Here is a 17389-nt window from a genome sequence, read left to right as displayed (position 1 = left end):
AGGAATAATCCATTTTGATTCATTATGGATTTTTGAAGAATAAATTAATGGTTTCCAAAAAAATCAATTCAAGGCTTAGAATTTTGAGATTTAAGCTATTTGTTCTAACCACTTGAATTGAGTTAACTGGCTATGGGCCTAGAGAAATTATCCATCACTAAGGACTTTGTGTTAAATCAGCTATACTTATATCGCTTTGATATTTTACGTGAGTTCTTTTATTATTGATTTATCAATATGAATATTAATATATCTTGGGTCAATACTAATAATAATAAGGGTTTATGTGATTGCGTTTATTAAATGGTTAGACTTTGAAGTCAGTGCCATTATTAGATGATAACGAATATTAACATTTTGTTAATTTTGTCACCCTTAGTATGCACTAGATTTTTAAAGTGAATAATTTCGTGAGTTATTGATTAACTCAATTACGATCCTTGGATAGGATTAAAGACTATGGGAAAAATATTGGTTGATAGCTCTTGCTGAGCAATCTTATATATCTAAGGACATGAGGTAAGTAAATCTCACCATGGGTGATTTACTTGCTCATATGTTTGATTAAATGGATGTATATAAATTGCATGATTTATGTAGTCATAGATATTATTCAAACGCAGACTCTATGAACGTGTATGTGTTTCTTGGTTATGTAATATGAGGTGTTTCAATAATTGATAAAGATTAGTACGTGAATCAGTGCATTTTTAGGCAATTTAGAATATAATTAATTTTGTACTTGTACTTTCTTTGTCTGTGTAATTAAGAATGACAAACTTTATGATCATCTAGCATGGTTTGATTTTATATCTATGGGTATTTTGTTGATGAATGAGTTTCGCGTCTCTGCGATGTTGAGCAGTTGGTATGACTAGGGCGAACTTTGTAAATTGTTGTGCTGTAAGTTAATCTTGACTTTGTTGGCTACAACATGAAACATGCTAGTGTATTGTTTGTTCTAGTTCTTTACACTAGATTGATTAAGGGTTGAATTAGTAATGGCTAGGGGATACTAGTAAGTGTACAGAATGTTCCAATGAAATCTAGTGATTACTAGGTAATACTGGTATTTGAGCTGATGATTGGGGAAGGGGTAAGCACGATCGATTGGCTATGGCCTGATGGCTGGGGTAGGGGAAGCACGACTGATTAACTACATGAGTTGATGACCGGGGTAGGGGGAAGCACGGTCGATTGGCTATGAACTTATTTTCGGGGTATGGGGAAAAGCACGACTGATTGACTATGGAATGATGACTGGGTAGGGGGATGAACGGTCAAATGTTTATCAATTCGTAATCGAGGTACACAGGGTGTAAAACACCCTAATCTAATACTTTGTAAAATATTAGCATGCTCATAAGTTTATAGAAGAAAAGCCACTTATTATAAAAATCCCAATGGGGCCTTGCTAAAACATGCAGATTGGACCCAATAGTTTAAAAAGAAAATAATAATTTGTATGCAATGTTTTTAAAAATAATTAAAGTTCAAGTCCCACTGATAAGTTCTGAAAGTTTAAAATAAACATAACATTATTCTTTAGAAATTAGCGTTACACTGATCGTTTTCTCGCCCATAGGATGCCCCCACGACATACACACCTTGACGTTGGAACTCCCCACATCACCACGCGTGCCAGAAAGAAATCATATTTGCTAACTGGAAGGGAAAGTAAGGGGTGAGCTAAAAGCTTAGTAAGGAAGTACAAATAACACACAACTATACACACAAAAACATGTTCATATTCATACATCGTTATACATCCTAAACATCATTATCATAACTATCATCATCATAAACATAATCATCATGAACATTATCATCATCATATCTTTATGAACATGGCCCGCTAACATGTCCATGTCACATCTTGAGGTAAACAGGATCTATGGTCCTTGAATAACTTCAGCGCGTCCGCTCTATGAGTTACGTCTGTCCATCCTTAGTAACTCGAGTTACGTCTTCATATCCTTAGAAACCCTTTTGTTGTGTCGCGTTCATCATGCTTACAACCATTACATATCATAGATCATTCAAATCACAAACAATCCAGTCACATCAACACAAAGGAAATTTCATGATTTATCAACATCATCACATCATCATAAAATATCATTTCATACTTCATATCGCAAAACGTATCATTGTACATAGCATTCTATCATACAAATAATCTTACCATTTACAAAAAAAATAAACATAATTCTATCTAACTTCCTTACCTTAGGTCCAAACAAAACAAAAACTGACAAACTTCACTACGAGCCTATAACCATAATCAAATAGCATTCTTTAGCATCACATAATATTTTCTTGTGCCCAACTCATATACCCCATCACTACTACAAAACTGTACTTAGGCAACACATGAGAGACAACAGTTTTTGTAGAACTGTTGTCTGGTGTCAAAAATAGGCATGGCACAACAGTAGCTCTTGAACTGTCGTGTCATGCAAATTAAAACTTACATGAGACAACAGTTCTAGTAAAACTATCGTAACATGTCTACTTTTAACACGAGATGACATTTCTATGAAAACTGATGTCTCATCCAGTACAATTTTTTTAATCAAGTAGGGATAAAATTGTATTTTGTATTATAATTTAATATATTATATAAATATATTCATAAAAAAATTATAAATTAATAATATGCAGCATATAATAACTATTAGTCAAAAATGAGATTTTTTTAATAATTATTCAAATAATTGTATATAATTTTATAATAATTTATAATATTAATTGTTAATTGAATTAGTTAATATATATTTAATAAAAGAAGCTTTTTTTAAATAAAAATTCATGAATGCTACTTATTATGATGTTATAGAACTAATTTTCTTTTTCTTTTTTGAAAACAACTATTTAAAAAAACGAACAAAAACATTAATTAATATTGAAATAAAACTTGTCAAAGTAGTAACTAATAATTTGTAATACTAAATTTTTTTAGTTAAAAATAGTTTATATAAATTAATTTATCCGAATTTTTAATGTTTTTTTAAATAAATTAGTTTAATTAAATTTGTATCTTCTTATATAATTTAATAAATATAAGTGTTAGTTGAAAATGAGTTATTTAAATCATTAAAAAAATTTAATATTAATTAGTTGTTAAATTTTTATAATATTGTACTTTTAATAAATTATATATATTATATTAATAATATTTATTAAGATAAAAAGTTAACTAAAATTAAAAAAATTCTAATTTTGATATATAATAATACGTATTTTTATTTCTTTTTAAAACAAAAAATAATTTACATAAAAAAAAGAAATATATATTTTAATACTATATAGGTAAATGCTCATTTGGTACCTTGTATTTTATCGAAATATATTCTTGGTATCCTATGTTTTCAATAATACTCATTCGATACCTTGTAATTACAAATCGTACCTGTTTGGTACCCTAAATTTAAATTTGGTCACCTGATTTTTTAAAATTACCAAACTACCTTAAGTTATATTAATTATTAATTAAATATTATATTACATTATTTATTAATAAAACACTAAAATATGAAACAAATAAGAAATATATTTTAATTCAAACAAAGTAAATTAAAATTAAAAAAAAATGGTTTTCCTTTTCTCTCTCCCCTTCTTCCCCGTCGGCATCCCCGATTCACTCTCTCTCTCTCACTCCTCTTCTTCCTCAAGACCCCCGACTACTCCCTCTTTCTCTCTCACGTTCTTTTTCCTTTCTTCTCTCTACTTCTACACCTCTAACATAGACCCAGTCTCGAGACCCCCGACTGCATCTCTGCCCCTCCCTTACTCTCACTTTCTTTCTCCATTCTTTCATCCCTCCCAAATTCCTCTCTCTCTCTCTCTCCACCTTCTCTACAAACTCTCTCTCTCTCTCTCTATCCCAAATTCCTAGGAGAGACGTTATTTAGAATAAATTAAAAATTGAAATAAAAATATTAATTTATGTATAATTATCAGACATTAAGAAGCCTCTAATGTCTTCCATGGGAAGACATGCAGACTTCTAACGTCTCCCCTGGGAAGACGTGCCACATTGGACGTCTTCCCGAGAGAGACATTAGAAGTCTACACGTCTTCCTAAGGGAGACGTTGAATAGTTAATATTAAAAATAAAAAACCGAAAACTAACATGCACCTTTATCTCCCTCTTAACCAAGTTTATCTCTATCATTATTATAGTATATATATATTAATATACTTATTTGGTGCCTTACATCTATCTACACGCATGCTAATATTTATACTAATTAATATTTAATACATTATATATTAATAAATGATATCCTTTAGAGCACTCCTAATGGATGATGTAAAATGTCTAATTCTTTATAATATAGAAAAAAATTGTTAAATAGTCTTCCAATGGGTGATGTAAAATGTCTATATGTAGTGAAACACTATTCATCAAGCTATAAATATTTTATTATTTTTTTATAAACTTTTGTATATATATGAGTATGATACTATTATATTTAATTATTTTATTTCTTAAAATGAATAAAATATTTAAAAAATATATAATATTTAAATGATATAGAGAAAAAATAAAAAAGTTGATGTATGGTATAATGTAAAAGTTTGAGGTAAATTATATATAAAAAAAAATGTTTTGATGATGCATTTTGGAATACACTTTCTCTATAATATTTAGCTAAAACTCACAAAAACATCTTCCATTAGCTCCTTTACACATATATTTATAATAGCTATGCACAAACTCCAATTAATCTATATCTACACTTACATAACATTTACATATCTTTCACATAATATTTTAATATTATTATTTTTCTTTATAAGCTTTCTCTCTCCTATTTAGTATATATATTTATTATTTTTTTCTTTTTCAATTATTTTATTTTACTTTAATTAATAAAATATGTTTAAAGATATAATATTTAAATGATGTAGAAAAATATATAGAGAAGCTGATGTATGGTATAATGTAAAACTTAGAGGTAAAATAGAAAAATGTGTGTTTTGGAAAGATATTTTAAAGAATGGCGTAGAACATCTATTAGGAGTGCTATTAAAAAAAAATCACAAAAAATCTTCTCTATAACTCCTTTCTTTTTCTCTACATGACCTTTCATTTTCTATTATATATTATAATAATATATATAATGTAATAATAAATGCTTCTCTCTCTCAGTTCTTTCTCAGTCTCCATTCTTATTTTTTCTCTGTTATTTTCCTATTTTTCAGATCTCTTTCACTTTTTATCTTCTTCTTCCTAATAATCTTGTAGGCGGCTTCAATTAAGCATCGGTGCAGCGACGAAGTGCAACGGAGGAGAGGAGCAGAGGTGCGGCAACGGAGCAGAGCAGAGGAGCAGATGTTCGACGGCAAGGCGAGATGAGGCAAAGCAAGCTGGGTGCGGCGACGAAGTGTAGCGAGGCTTCATCGTTGTTGGGTCCACCTTCGTCACCTCTAAGATATGAAAAAAATGCTCATTGTCAATGTCTTTCTTGAATCTTTTATTTGTTGAAGTATGATAATGTGCTTATGAAATCTGGTATTTTGTATTTGAATTTGTAGTGCTATTATATTTTGAGAAATAAAGAACATTTAGTGATTCTTTCGTTTTGATTCAATTAGAATAACGATCTATTTTTGTGTATTTGATTTATGGGTTTTTCTGGGCAACAAACAGACAAATGATTACTGATATTTCAAAAAAAAAATTATATAATTTTTATTATTTATTATAATCAGTATTAATATGAAGGGTATGGGTTGCGTATAAGGGGTTCAAGATTGAGTTTCTTTTTGGTATTTTTATTTTTGGTTGAACAAAAAATGTGTTACTTATATCTCTGTGATTTCTCTTACTTCAAACTTTGTGCTTTAATCTTGCAAGATTGAACTTTATGTATTGCTAAACTAGGAGACATACTTAAACATTATACATGGATTTGCTAAAGGAATTGTTTATCTTCACCATGATTGAGGTTTAATGATTATAAATAGAGATTTTAAAAATAGTAACATACTACTTACTAGATGAAGAGATGAATTTGAAATTTCTGATTTTGGCTTGGCAATGATTATTGGAGGCAAGCAAATTAATGCAAGAACGTACAGAATAATAGGAACATAGTAAGTAGTAATAACATTGCTTTTGGAGTGAACTAAATTTACCCTTCATTCATCTATTTCTCTTTACTTTTAGAGTTTTATTTAAAAATTTACTTTAAAACGGCCAGGTTTGTCAAGTTAATGAGATGTGAAATTTGAGTAGTGTCACTACTAAGATATAGAGAATAATTTGGATGGGGTTGTGACACTTGGCTTAATTATCTGGTCATTTTTTCTGTATTTGCTATGGTTAATATTCAGTGATTGTTTTGTAGAAGGACCAGTGGCCCCGAAGATCAACAACAGGAAAATGGACAGGTGAAGAGGTTATTGTTAATAGACTAAAATTGATTTCATTTATGTAGTTAAGATATATGCATGTATGTTGCCTCTAAAGTGTGATGCCCAATATCTTGTAGCTCTTTTTGTGGTCATGTATTTGATCTTAAGATATTCATTGGTTATTATGTTATCATATAAGCACGAGAATGAAGTTATAGTTTAGTTAGTGAATAAATATGGAGGATTTGTACTTTTTTGTGCATTAGAAATGGATATGGAATCGGAACGGGTCCTTTTTATGAACGAGTACACTCATTTCTCATGTCCCCATGTAATTAATTGCTTTGATTTTTTTTAGGCATATTTTTCTTATTTTCCAATTAAAAAAAAAGTATATAATTCTTACTTCAATTATATGCATAGTTAAATATTATTTTATTTTATTTTTATCTATATTCTCTGCCCAATTTTGATATAGTTAAATGTGAAAAATACTTTCTATTACCGTTAATTTTTAGCAAAGATAGTATGTCTTATGCATATGTGATATCAATTTGTTTTTAAACATAAAAGTTCCAAAAAATTGAATTGTAGTTTGTTTGTCTATTAATAATAATGTGTTCGGTTGATATGCCTACTTACAAATGACAACTTTTGTGTTAAAGAAGCTTAATGCTATAGGCTCAAATAGTTTGACTAATAATTGAAAAGATTTATTTATTTATTATTATTTTGTAATCTAATGTTATTTAAATTCTAATTACTATAAGGTTAATGTATAGTTTTTCGACGGACTTATCAGTCATTATGTAAATGTATATATAATAATGTAAAATTTGTTGTTAGTTTTCTAATTGTATTTTTGTTTACTTATTTAGTATAATAAATAATTTCATGAATCATTTAATTTATTGTTTATAATATAGAACTATTTGATAGTCTGAACTATTTTATCATATCAAATTCATGTGGTTCTTTATCCATTACCAATTGGTATTGATAAATAAAAGTGTGAGATATGTTTTCTCTAATTAAGCAAATTAAATCACAAATTTGATAAATAATTAGTGTATGTATCTTAAGGATTATGATTGGACATTGTTTGGTCTTTTCATGAGAAAGAGGCTATAGATGGTATAAGAACTTGTGCTTTAAGATTTAATTTGAATTTCTTGCTCATCAAAGTGTCATAATTATTTTCTAATGAGTATATTTAGTGGTGGATTTGTGCTCTCTCACTCTCCATTCCGTTTGTAGGAGGTAAATATATATTTATATTCAATTTTCTGAATATGTTTGTAGTATGATCTTTAAATGAGGTTGAACTTCTTTGATTAGTCTTTAATGTTGTTGTTTAACTTGTATTAGATATATTTGGAGGTGTCATTGGAATTAATATCAAACTCAGGAATCGGAAATTTAACATTTTTTTTACTCATGATATTTAGGTAAATACAATCTTCTTTGGCTACAAGTTTCAATTTAGCTTTGGATTGAGCATTAAGTCAGGTTTGTAGTTAACTTCTAATTTTCTATATGATAATCATATATGCTTTTCTGATACCTCTTATTGTGTCAATCCGTTCTGTGCTCTTACTTTCAACGCTCCATTTATTTCCTCACCCTTTTTGCTCTTGTTTTGGCAAACTTAAAGTCTATGTCCATTTTTAGAATTTTTTTATGGCAGTTTTGATTGATAAACAAGGGCATTTGTCTTCCTTAATGTTGTATTTGGTTCATTACTTATGAAAATTCACTTGAGTTTGATTTTGTTTCTATATGACAATTAAGATTATGGTGTTTGATAGCAAGTATCATGGTAGAATGTGTGTTGATATTCTCATGATCTTGCTGCAATATGGGTTTTTTGTTTAAGGTCAATGGAAATGCCTCTCCTTATTAAGGTGAGTAAAAGGTGAGTAAAAGTTTTATATTTAATTTCCATTAGTTTCATCTTGGCTACGAGCAAATCTAAAATGTATAGAAATAAACTTAATAGGTTTGTGTAGGATGTGTATGTGTGCTCTATTTTCAATTCAAATCCATTTGGTTTCACTTAAGTAATGTGTTCACGGCAATCAATAATTCACAAAAGATGTTCAAGAAAATGCCTCAAAGAAACACAATTGTTTTGATGGTTCTTTTTGTTGATGGGTTTTGGGATGTTGTTGATGTTTTGGGTTTTGGCTGGACCATGATGTCTTTTTTCTCTTCTCATTTGTTATTGGCTTTTACTTGGATCTTTAATGGTTTTTTTTTTTTGTGTGTTGGTGTGTACGTGTGAACTTTACTATGTTTGGCTATATGGAGACCTTTCAAGGACGTTATTGGCTCCTAGAGTTCGAAAAGGATAAACAATCATGACCTAGTAATTACATAGTAAAATATTTATATATATATATAGAGAGAGAGAGATGGAGAGGGATATTTAGTAAAATATGTTTAGTAAATAGTCAATTTCCCTTGTCAAACATCGTCGTTAGAGTGTGGCTTTTATATTATAAGGATGATGAAGGGCTATTGCTTGAATGAGATACCCATGCGATGGCTAACTAGTAATTTAAGTGTATTTATAATTATTGAATTACAATTCTATTGAATTTAATTTCTGACTTAGTTTTTTATTTTGTGTATTGTAGTGTGGTGGGAAGAATACATATACACTTGGCGAAATTAATGAAACTCGAAATGAATGGGCGGCCAAGCTTCTTGAGCGGATGAGTCATAGCTAGAGTAATTTTTGAAATCAGAATTAAATTATACCAATTTTAGTTTTTAGTTAGCACTTACATAGTTATTGCAAGTGTATATTTTGATCTTGCAATTTTTAGATTTGGAACATACTAAGTTCTATTGATTTTGTCTGCCTGTTGATTTTGTCTGAACTATGTTGTAATTACACAGGAAATTATGAATGAATATAGTGATAGAAAATAGAGAAATGAATTTTTTTTTCCATATTCTACATGGGACGCCAGTCTCCAAAAAACCGTTGTCTTGTGCATTGCATGGGATGATGCTTGTACATAAATTGTCATCTCATGTACTGCAGGAGGACGACACTTGAGTAGGAACTATCGTCTCATTTACTACAGTAGATGACGCTTGCACAGAAACTGTTGTCTCATGTACCACAAGAGACAATGTTTGTATAGGAAGCATCGTCTCATGTATGACAGGAGATGACGCTTTTATTTAAACTGTTGTTTCATGTTTTACATGGCATGATATTGCATGGGATGACGGTATTATAACCGACGTACGAGAGTCCATATGACGGTTTAAAACCATTGTCCCATGTCAATTTTGTAGTAGTGTATGTGTGCATGGGCCATGCACATGGTGAAAACTATTCATAATTTCCAAATAGACATAATTACACATAAAATCACCAAAAGAATAATGCAAATTATACCTATATTACATGCATGGTTTTTAAATAAAAATCATATAGTTGAATATTAGACACAATTTTTAACGTAAAAGTGCATTTGCATGCGACATCCATACGTGGGAACGTTGTTAAAAAGTAACGTTAAAAACGATAATTTCCACACGCTTATTTCTATCGATTTCAAATTAAGGATTAGCACATACTTTCTTACCATTATTTATTCATTTTAAAATCACTAAGTTGGTTAAACCTCTTTAAAACATTATTTTTATTTCATAAAAATAATTTATTTAGCCATTTAAAAATATAATAACTCCATTTATTATTTTTAAGTTACATAGAAATAATAAAGGTTAGAAATGATTTAAAATACTTATAATTATCATGTTTCCTTAGAAAATAATAAATTTTTCTAAATTAATATAATTACAATCTTGATGTGAGAAAAATATATAATTTTTAGGTATGGGAAAAATATATTTTACTTGTATTATTTTAAGACTTAATTTTAAGTAGAATAAATTCATAAGTGATGATCAACTAATTATTTTAAAATTATTAAACCAAACTTTCAGCCACCATTTAATTTATTTGAAACTCACAAGTGAATTAATCATAACATTTTTCTTAATTAAAATGAATAAAATCATATCTATTAAAATGAACACTCATGGTTACATTTAAAAAAATAATTTTTAATATATACATAGTTTAGGGTATTAATTTATTGCAACACACTCACAAAATTCCTTTCATTTAAAATAAAACTTGTCATTTTACCAAAAATTCCAGCAACAATATATACTCTCAAAAATCACCATCTTGATTTTAAAAACTCATATTTTCTCTAAAAATATAAAAAAAAACTGTAGGTATTTATTTGAGTAAAAATATAATTTTAATGTATATTAAAGTTCCATTTAAGGTCTTAAAAATATCATAGCACTTGCAAAATTATTTAGGCATGCAAAAACATTATTATCATCATATTTAACACCATTTATACACAACAATCAGCAAGTATATGAAGTTATGAAATTCATTATTTTCATCATGCCTCACAAAACTCATACAATAATCATACATGTTTAATAAACATAAATCTAAACACAAACCCTAGCATGCACCTATTATCATGTTGACAATCTAAGAAAAATCTCTAACATTACATAGACACTCAAATCATAGGCATGCTTTAAGATCAATCATACACATCTATGAGACAATAACCCTAAGCCGAAACCCTCACGAATTAAACATATATATAAAACCAAATCCTCATTTACATTCACATGCATCCTAGCATGTTTCTATCATCATTCATGCGTACAATAACCTATTGATATATCATAATCTCATAAATATCACATTTCATGGATTCAATAACAAGAGTCTAAATTATTTATTATACCCAAAATTATATAGGGGCCTAGAACATGGATCTAACATAAAAACACAATAAAAATAAAAAAAATATAAAGGGGATCCTTAGACATGCATAGGCCTAAACCTACATATACACAAACATAAAATATGAACAATCATCATATTTTAATAGATCAAATCAAAAACCATTGTCAAACCTAATCGTACATCCTCCTTAAATAACAAAATAATCACAATCATAAATCATTATGTTTCATAATCGAGTATCTCAAAACAAACCAAATCAACACATGGCAATGATTCAAATAGACATCAAAACTTCAACATCCTTTCAATAAAACAACAAAATTAAATATGAGACTTATGGATCAACTACCTCCTTGATAGAACTAACACCCAAATGACAATCACTCTTAAATACCCTAGGGTTTTCGATACCCATAACAAGAAAAGAAGAACAATAAAATCTTAGGATTGTGGGGGAGAGAGACCTTAGACTTGGAAATTAACGAAAGATCAACAATACTAGAAACCATACCTATGACTTTCCAAGACCTTCTTCTTCTTCCTTTCTTTCTCCTTCTCTCTCTTCTCATGTTCATTCTCTGTCTCTGTCTCTGTCTCTCTCTCTCTCTAAGGTTCGACAGCCACCATGCAAAATGGCTCTCTTCTTTTCTCTCTTCCCTTTTTTATTCTAACTAAGCCAAAAATAACCTAATGAACATAATGGGGAAGTTTCCTCTTCATGCAATTTTTCTTTTATTTTAATTTTATCTTAATTGGTAGGAAATAAAGATGACAACATCTTTTCCTATTTTATCTAAAATCACCCAAATCAAAAAAATGGTAAATAAATCTCTCCTTTCCCACCATGCAACACACCACTCCTTTCTCTTCTTATTTTTATATTTTTTTAATTAAATAATCAAAATAAGTCAAATAAAAGGAATTAATAAAGTGTGTAGAAAATTCTATACAAGTGCACCATGCAACCATGCACATGAACACACTCAATAACTACAGTGTATCAGTACCTACCACGCACCTTGGTGCATTCAATCAAGACTCAATTATTCACATATTAAAATAATTAAATAAATAAATAATTAACAATTAAAATCACAAAATTTCTACCAAACAATTCTGACAATTAATTTGAACATATAATAAAATTATTCACAACACTTAACAATTAAATAAAATAAAGCAAAAAATTTGAATAATTAAAAAAAAATTAGTGCACTACAATATACCCTCCTTAAAAGGAATTTCGTCCCGAAATTCTTTTTTACCAAATAATTCAAGGTATCTTTCGCTCAAGTCTTCCTCTAACTCCCATGTTGCTTCTCGTTCCGTACTATTCTTCCACATGACCTTAACTAGTGGAATCCTTTTGGATCTCAGTTCCTTGATTCCCTTTTCAATAACATGCTCTAATTGTTCATCATAAGTCAAGTCCTGCTTCAGTTGTAACGGCTCGTAACTCAACACATGAGAGGGATTTGACACATACTTACGCAACATCGAGATGTGAAAGACATTATGCGTTTCAGCAAGTGCTGGGGGTAGTGCTAAGCGGTAAGCGACCTGCCTTACCCTGTCCAAAATCTCAAATGGACCTATATATCTAGGGCTTAACTTCCCTTTCTTTCAAAAACGTATAACACCCTTCATCGGCGAGACTTTCAAGAATACAAACTCGCTCAGTGAAAACTCGATGTCCCTTCTCTTCATGTAAGCGTAGCTCTTTCGCCTACTGTGCACGATAAGAATCCTTTGGCGAATCTTCTCGATTGCCTCACTGGTTTCTCTAACTGCCCCAGGGCCTAAAATCTGTTTCTCCCCAACTTCATCCTAAATTAAAGGAGATTTGCACTTGCGCTCATAAAGTATCTCATAGGGAGCCATCCCAATTGTAAATTGGTAACTATTATTATAAGAGAACTCCATTAGGGGTAAGTATCAGTTCGACGACTTTGAAAAGTCCAAGGCACATCATCTCAACATGTCTTCTAGAATTTGTATAGTTATCTATGACTGCCCATCGGTCTGAGGATGAAACGCAGTGCTAAACTTTAGCCTTGATCCCATAGATCACTGTAGTCCCTTCCAAAAGTTCGATGTGAATACAGACCCTCGATCATAAACTATCAACTTTGGCACACCATGAATTCTCACTATCTCACTTACATACAATTTTGCATATTGATACGCCGAGTATGTGGTCTTAACTGGCAGAAAGTGGGCGGACTTTGTGAGCTTGTCCAATAGTACCCACACAGAATCATGTTGCTTGGTGGTTCTGGGTAACCCTACCACAAAATCCATTGATATATCCTCCATTTCCATTCAGGAACGTAGAGCGGTTGAAGTAACCATGTTGGCCTTTGGTGTTCTGGTTTGACTTGCTGGTAGGTCAAACATCTGGAAACAAACTCAACAATATCCATTTTCATTCCATGCCACCAATATAGTGCTTTAAGGTCTTGGTAAATCTTTGTGGACTCTGGGTGTAAGGAATAGGGGGTTGTATGCACCTCTTTCATAATAATTTCCTTAATCTCAAAATTATCAGGCACACAAATCCTATCCTTGTGTCTCAGCAACCCATCGCTGGACATCGGGAAGTTACTGCTACAACTTTCTTGTACCAAATCCTCCTGCTTCATTAGGGCTTCATCCCCTTTCTGCCCTTCTCAAATTTGTTCTAGTAGGAAGGATTGTAATGTGAGATTTGCTAGGCTTCCTATCACAAGCTCGATGCCGACATTTATAATCTCCTTCTGAAGAGGCACCTCTATTGTATGTAGTGCTGAGACACTCCCATGTCCCCGCCTACTCAATGCACCTGCAACCGCATTAGCCTTGTCTGGGTGGTATAGAATCTCACAATCGTAGTCTTTCACTAATTCCAACCACCTTCACTGCTTCATATTCAGTTCCTTTAGTGTGAAGAAGTACTTCAGACTTTTGTGTTCAGTGTAAATTTTGCACTTGTCCCCATATAGGTGATGTCTCCATATCTTTAGTTCGAACACCACTGCTGCCAACTCAAGATCATGAGTGGGATATCGTTGTTCATAGTCTTTGAGTTGTTTGGAAGCATAAGCTACTACCTTCCCATATTGCATTAACACACACCATAAGCCGTTCTTTGATGCATGACAATACACCACAAATTTCCCACCCTCTGTGGGAACACAAAGAATAGGCGTAGAAATCAACTTATCCTTCATGGTCTGAAAGCTTTCTTCACATTTCTTAGTCCATGAAAACTTCTTATGTTTGCGAGTTAAGTTGGTCTTTGAGAAACCCTTGACGAACTTCCTGTAATAACCCGCCAATCCTAAGAAGCTTTGAACTTCTGAGGCATTCTTCGGCTGGGGCCAGTCTCTAATGGCCTCGATCTTTGATGGATCTACTGCCATCCCATTCTTGGATACTATATGCCCTAGGAAAGTTACTTGTTCCAGCCAAAACTTACACTTAGAGAACTTAGAGTATAGCTAATGTTCTCGTAGTCTTTTCAGATTCAACCTCAAATGCTCCTCATGCTCCTCCCTGGTCTTCGAGTAAATAAGGATAACATCTATGAACACTTCCACAAACTTGTCCAAATAGTCCTTAAATACCCTGTTCATCATATCCATAAATGCTGCCGGCGTGTTAGTGAGTCCAAAAGACATCACTAGGAACTCATAGTCCCTGTAGCGAGTTCTAAAAGTCATTTTCGGAATGTCTCCCTCTTTCACTTTCAACTGATGGTACCCAGATCTCAGATCAATCTTCGAGAATACTGGTGCACCTTGCAATTGATCAAAAAGGTCATCTATCCTAGTTTCTTAATGGTGACCTTATTGAGTTATCGATAATCAATGCACATTCTCATGCTCCCGTAATTCTTTTTAACAAATAGGACTGGTGCTCCCCATGGAAAATGGCTAGGTCTTATGAACCCCTTCTCCAACAACTCTTGTAGCTGGTTCTGAAGTTCCTTCAACTCTGCAGGTACCATTTGATAGGGCGCTTTAGAGATCGGTGTTGTTTTTGGTGCAAGCTCGATCACAAACATGATTTCTCTGTCTGGGGGTAATCCTGGTAATTCCTCGGGAAGCACCTCCAAGAACTCACAAACAATATGCACATTTTCCAGTTTTAACTCTGACTCCTTGGATTTATCCGCCACACTAGCCAGAAACGCCGAAAAACCATGTTGCATCATATTTCGTGCTTCTACTGCCGATATTATGGGTGTTCGTAAACCCGCTACTTCCCTCTAAAGGAAAAGACCTCTCCTTATTTGGGTCTGAACTCCACAGTCTTCTTTCGACAGTCTATTGTCGCCCCATGTTTTGATAACAAATCCATGCCAAGTATGACATCATAAACTGGTATACTCAGTTTTATAAGGTCTGCGGGGCACTCCCTAACCTCTATCGTTATAGGCATTGATGGCAACCACATAGTTGACAACATCATGTCTCCCAATGGTAACATGGTACTAATGCTATGCTCAAATAGTTTAAAAGGCATACTCAACTTATCAATAACATTCATGGACACATAAGAGTGAGTCACTCCAGAATCAATGAGGACTCTACACAACATACCAGATTTAGGGAGATGACCTATGACTACGGTGTTGCTGTTGGCTGCTTCATTCTGAGTTAAGGCAAAAACCCATGCTGGCACCAGATTGATGTTACTTTCTGTCCCTCCTTCCATTGTGGGCAATTCTTTCTCAAATGTCCTGCCTAACTGCATTTGAAACATTTATTGGTGCTGTCCTGGTGTTCTCCCGGGTGTCTTTTTGAGGATTTAGGACAGATGGGATGCTCTACTCTGTTGCCTTGGTGATTCCCACGGTTCCAGTCATTATAGCAATTGTTGCGGTTGTTGTGGTTGTTCTGAGTGTTGTGACCGCTGTTGTAACGCCCTACATCCTTAGAGCCGTTACTAAGTGAGTTTTAAGACAAAACAGTGCAATGAACTCGCTAACCGAGGTTTTGAAACAAAAGTGTGACTAATAAAAAGTTAAGGCTGTACTCTTTGAAAATGCGTTGACTCAATAAAAACTTCTAGTATTTAAACAATTGGGATCCCAAAATAAGGTTTGAAAACTATTTACATCATGAAATAAGTTTACAGTTGATCGGTTACAAAATCATAGATTATTACAGCCATTTTCGAATAAACCCCCAACCAAAGCAGTCGGGCAGGCCAAACATGTACGCATCGCTTCACGCTCTCCGTACTCATGGTTGGTTGACTCAATCATTGCCCTTACCTGCAACACAGAGCACCCGTGAGCCGAAGCCCAGCAAGAAAACTCATGCAGAACATAACATATGCAACGTATCCAGTTTATCATAACAGATAATCCACAATTAAACAAGTCAATCATTAGACTAAGCAAACACGGCCATGCCGCCCCAGAGCCTTACCGAAGCCTGGGGTATCGGTTCTCACCGCGAGGATAACTCATGTATCCCTTGGGTCCCACCCTGAATATAGCATCCCATGTGCTAGGTGTTACTTTCGGCCCACGGCCGCCCCGGCTTACGCCGTACCCGGCCCACGGCCGCCCCGGCTTACGCCGTACTCGGCCCTTGCCGCTCATTTCATCATAATCACACATATAGTACATTGAAAATAATCATTCACTCACATCATGATTCATTTAAGGTTTAAACATTTGCACATAATACAATCTGGGGCCATGCCCTAACCTCGGGTGTTATAGTTTTCTTACCTGCACACCGAGCCTCCTGATGCACTTAAGCCACGAGCACGGTCCTCAAGCACGAGCCTCACCAACAACCTAGTCACAACACACAAGAAACATCCCTCAATACTAATCAACCCAAAACCACTTCCCGGGACCAATCCCGCACTCTCGGGACTTCTAAAACCTTAAAACAACACCCCGGAGTCATCCCCCGAACCCCCGGAGCAAAGGCCTAAAATTGCCTAAAAATGATGCCCTGAAATTTGCCTTGTGCCGCGGCACCACATCCTTGTGCCGCGGCACCCACCAGCCAGAGGCTCCCTTGCCGCGGCACGAAAAACTTGTGTCGCGGCACGCCTTCGCAGACCCAGAATTCTGGGTTTTCTCCTGCGTTTTCTCCGAGCTAAAACCTTCCCAATTCATACTAAACCAATACCCAAACCCCAAAATCATTTTCAAACATCAAATAGACTATATAACAACCCATAACTCAAGGTTCAAGCTCAAAACATCAA

At 32.9% G+C, this 17389-nt stretch overlaps 1 protein-coding gene and 1 long non-coding RNA gene across 2 annotated transcripts; one reads left to right on the top strand and one right to left on the bottom strand.

Annotated features, from left to right (window-relative positions):
* Positions 1-5139: 5139 nt before the first annotated feature.
* On the top strand, positions 5140-9312 carry LOC133801082 (uncharacterized). Its single transcript, XR_009876725.1, has 3 exons — positions 5140-6402; positions 7815-7875; positions 9006-9312. It is a non-coding gene; the product is annotated as an uncharacterized LOC133801082 (long non-coding RNA).
* A 6130-nt stretch (positions 9313-15442) lies between these two features.
* On the bottom strand, positions 15443-15910 carry LOC133799922 (uncharacterized). Its single transcript, XM_062237910.1, has one exon. It carries the CDS (start codon positions 15908-15910, stop codon positions 15443-15445), a length of 468 nt encoding a protein of 155 aa, XP_062093894.1.
* Positions 15911-17389: the final 1479 nt, after the last annotated feature.

The sequence above is a fragment of the Humulus lupulus genome, chromosome 9 (genome assembly GCF_963169125.1).
Source record: "Humulus lupulus chromosome 9, drHumLupu1.1, whole genome shotgun sequence".
Taxonomy (NCBI): Eukaryota; Viridiplantae; Streptophyta; class Magnoliopsida; order Rosales; family Cannabaceae; genus Humulus; species Humulus lupulus.
The sequence above is the reverse complement of the archived record's forward strand: the minus strand, read 5'-3'. Positions and strand labels throughout refer to the sequence as shown.

What these genes read in the sequence shown, in the direction of transcription:
- LOC133799922 (XM_062237910.1), bottom strand. Translation starts at nt 15,910, where the DNA reads ATGCAGTTAGGCAGGACATTTGAGAAAGAATTGCCCACAATGGAAGGA.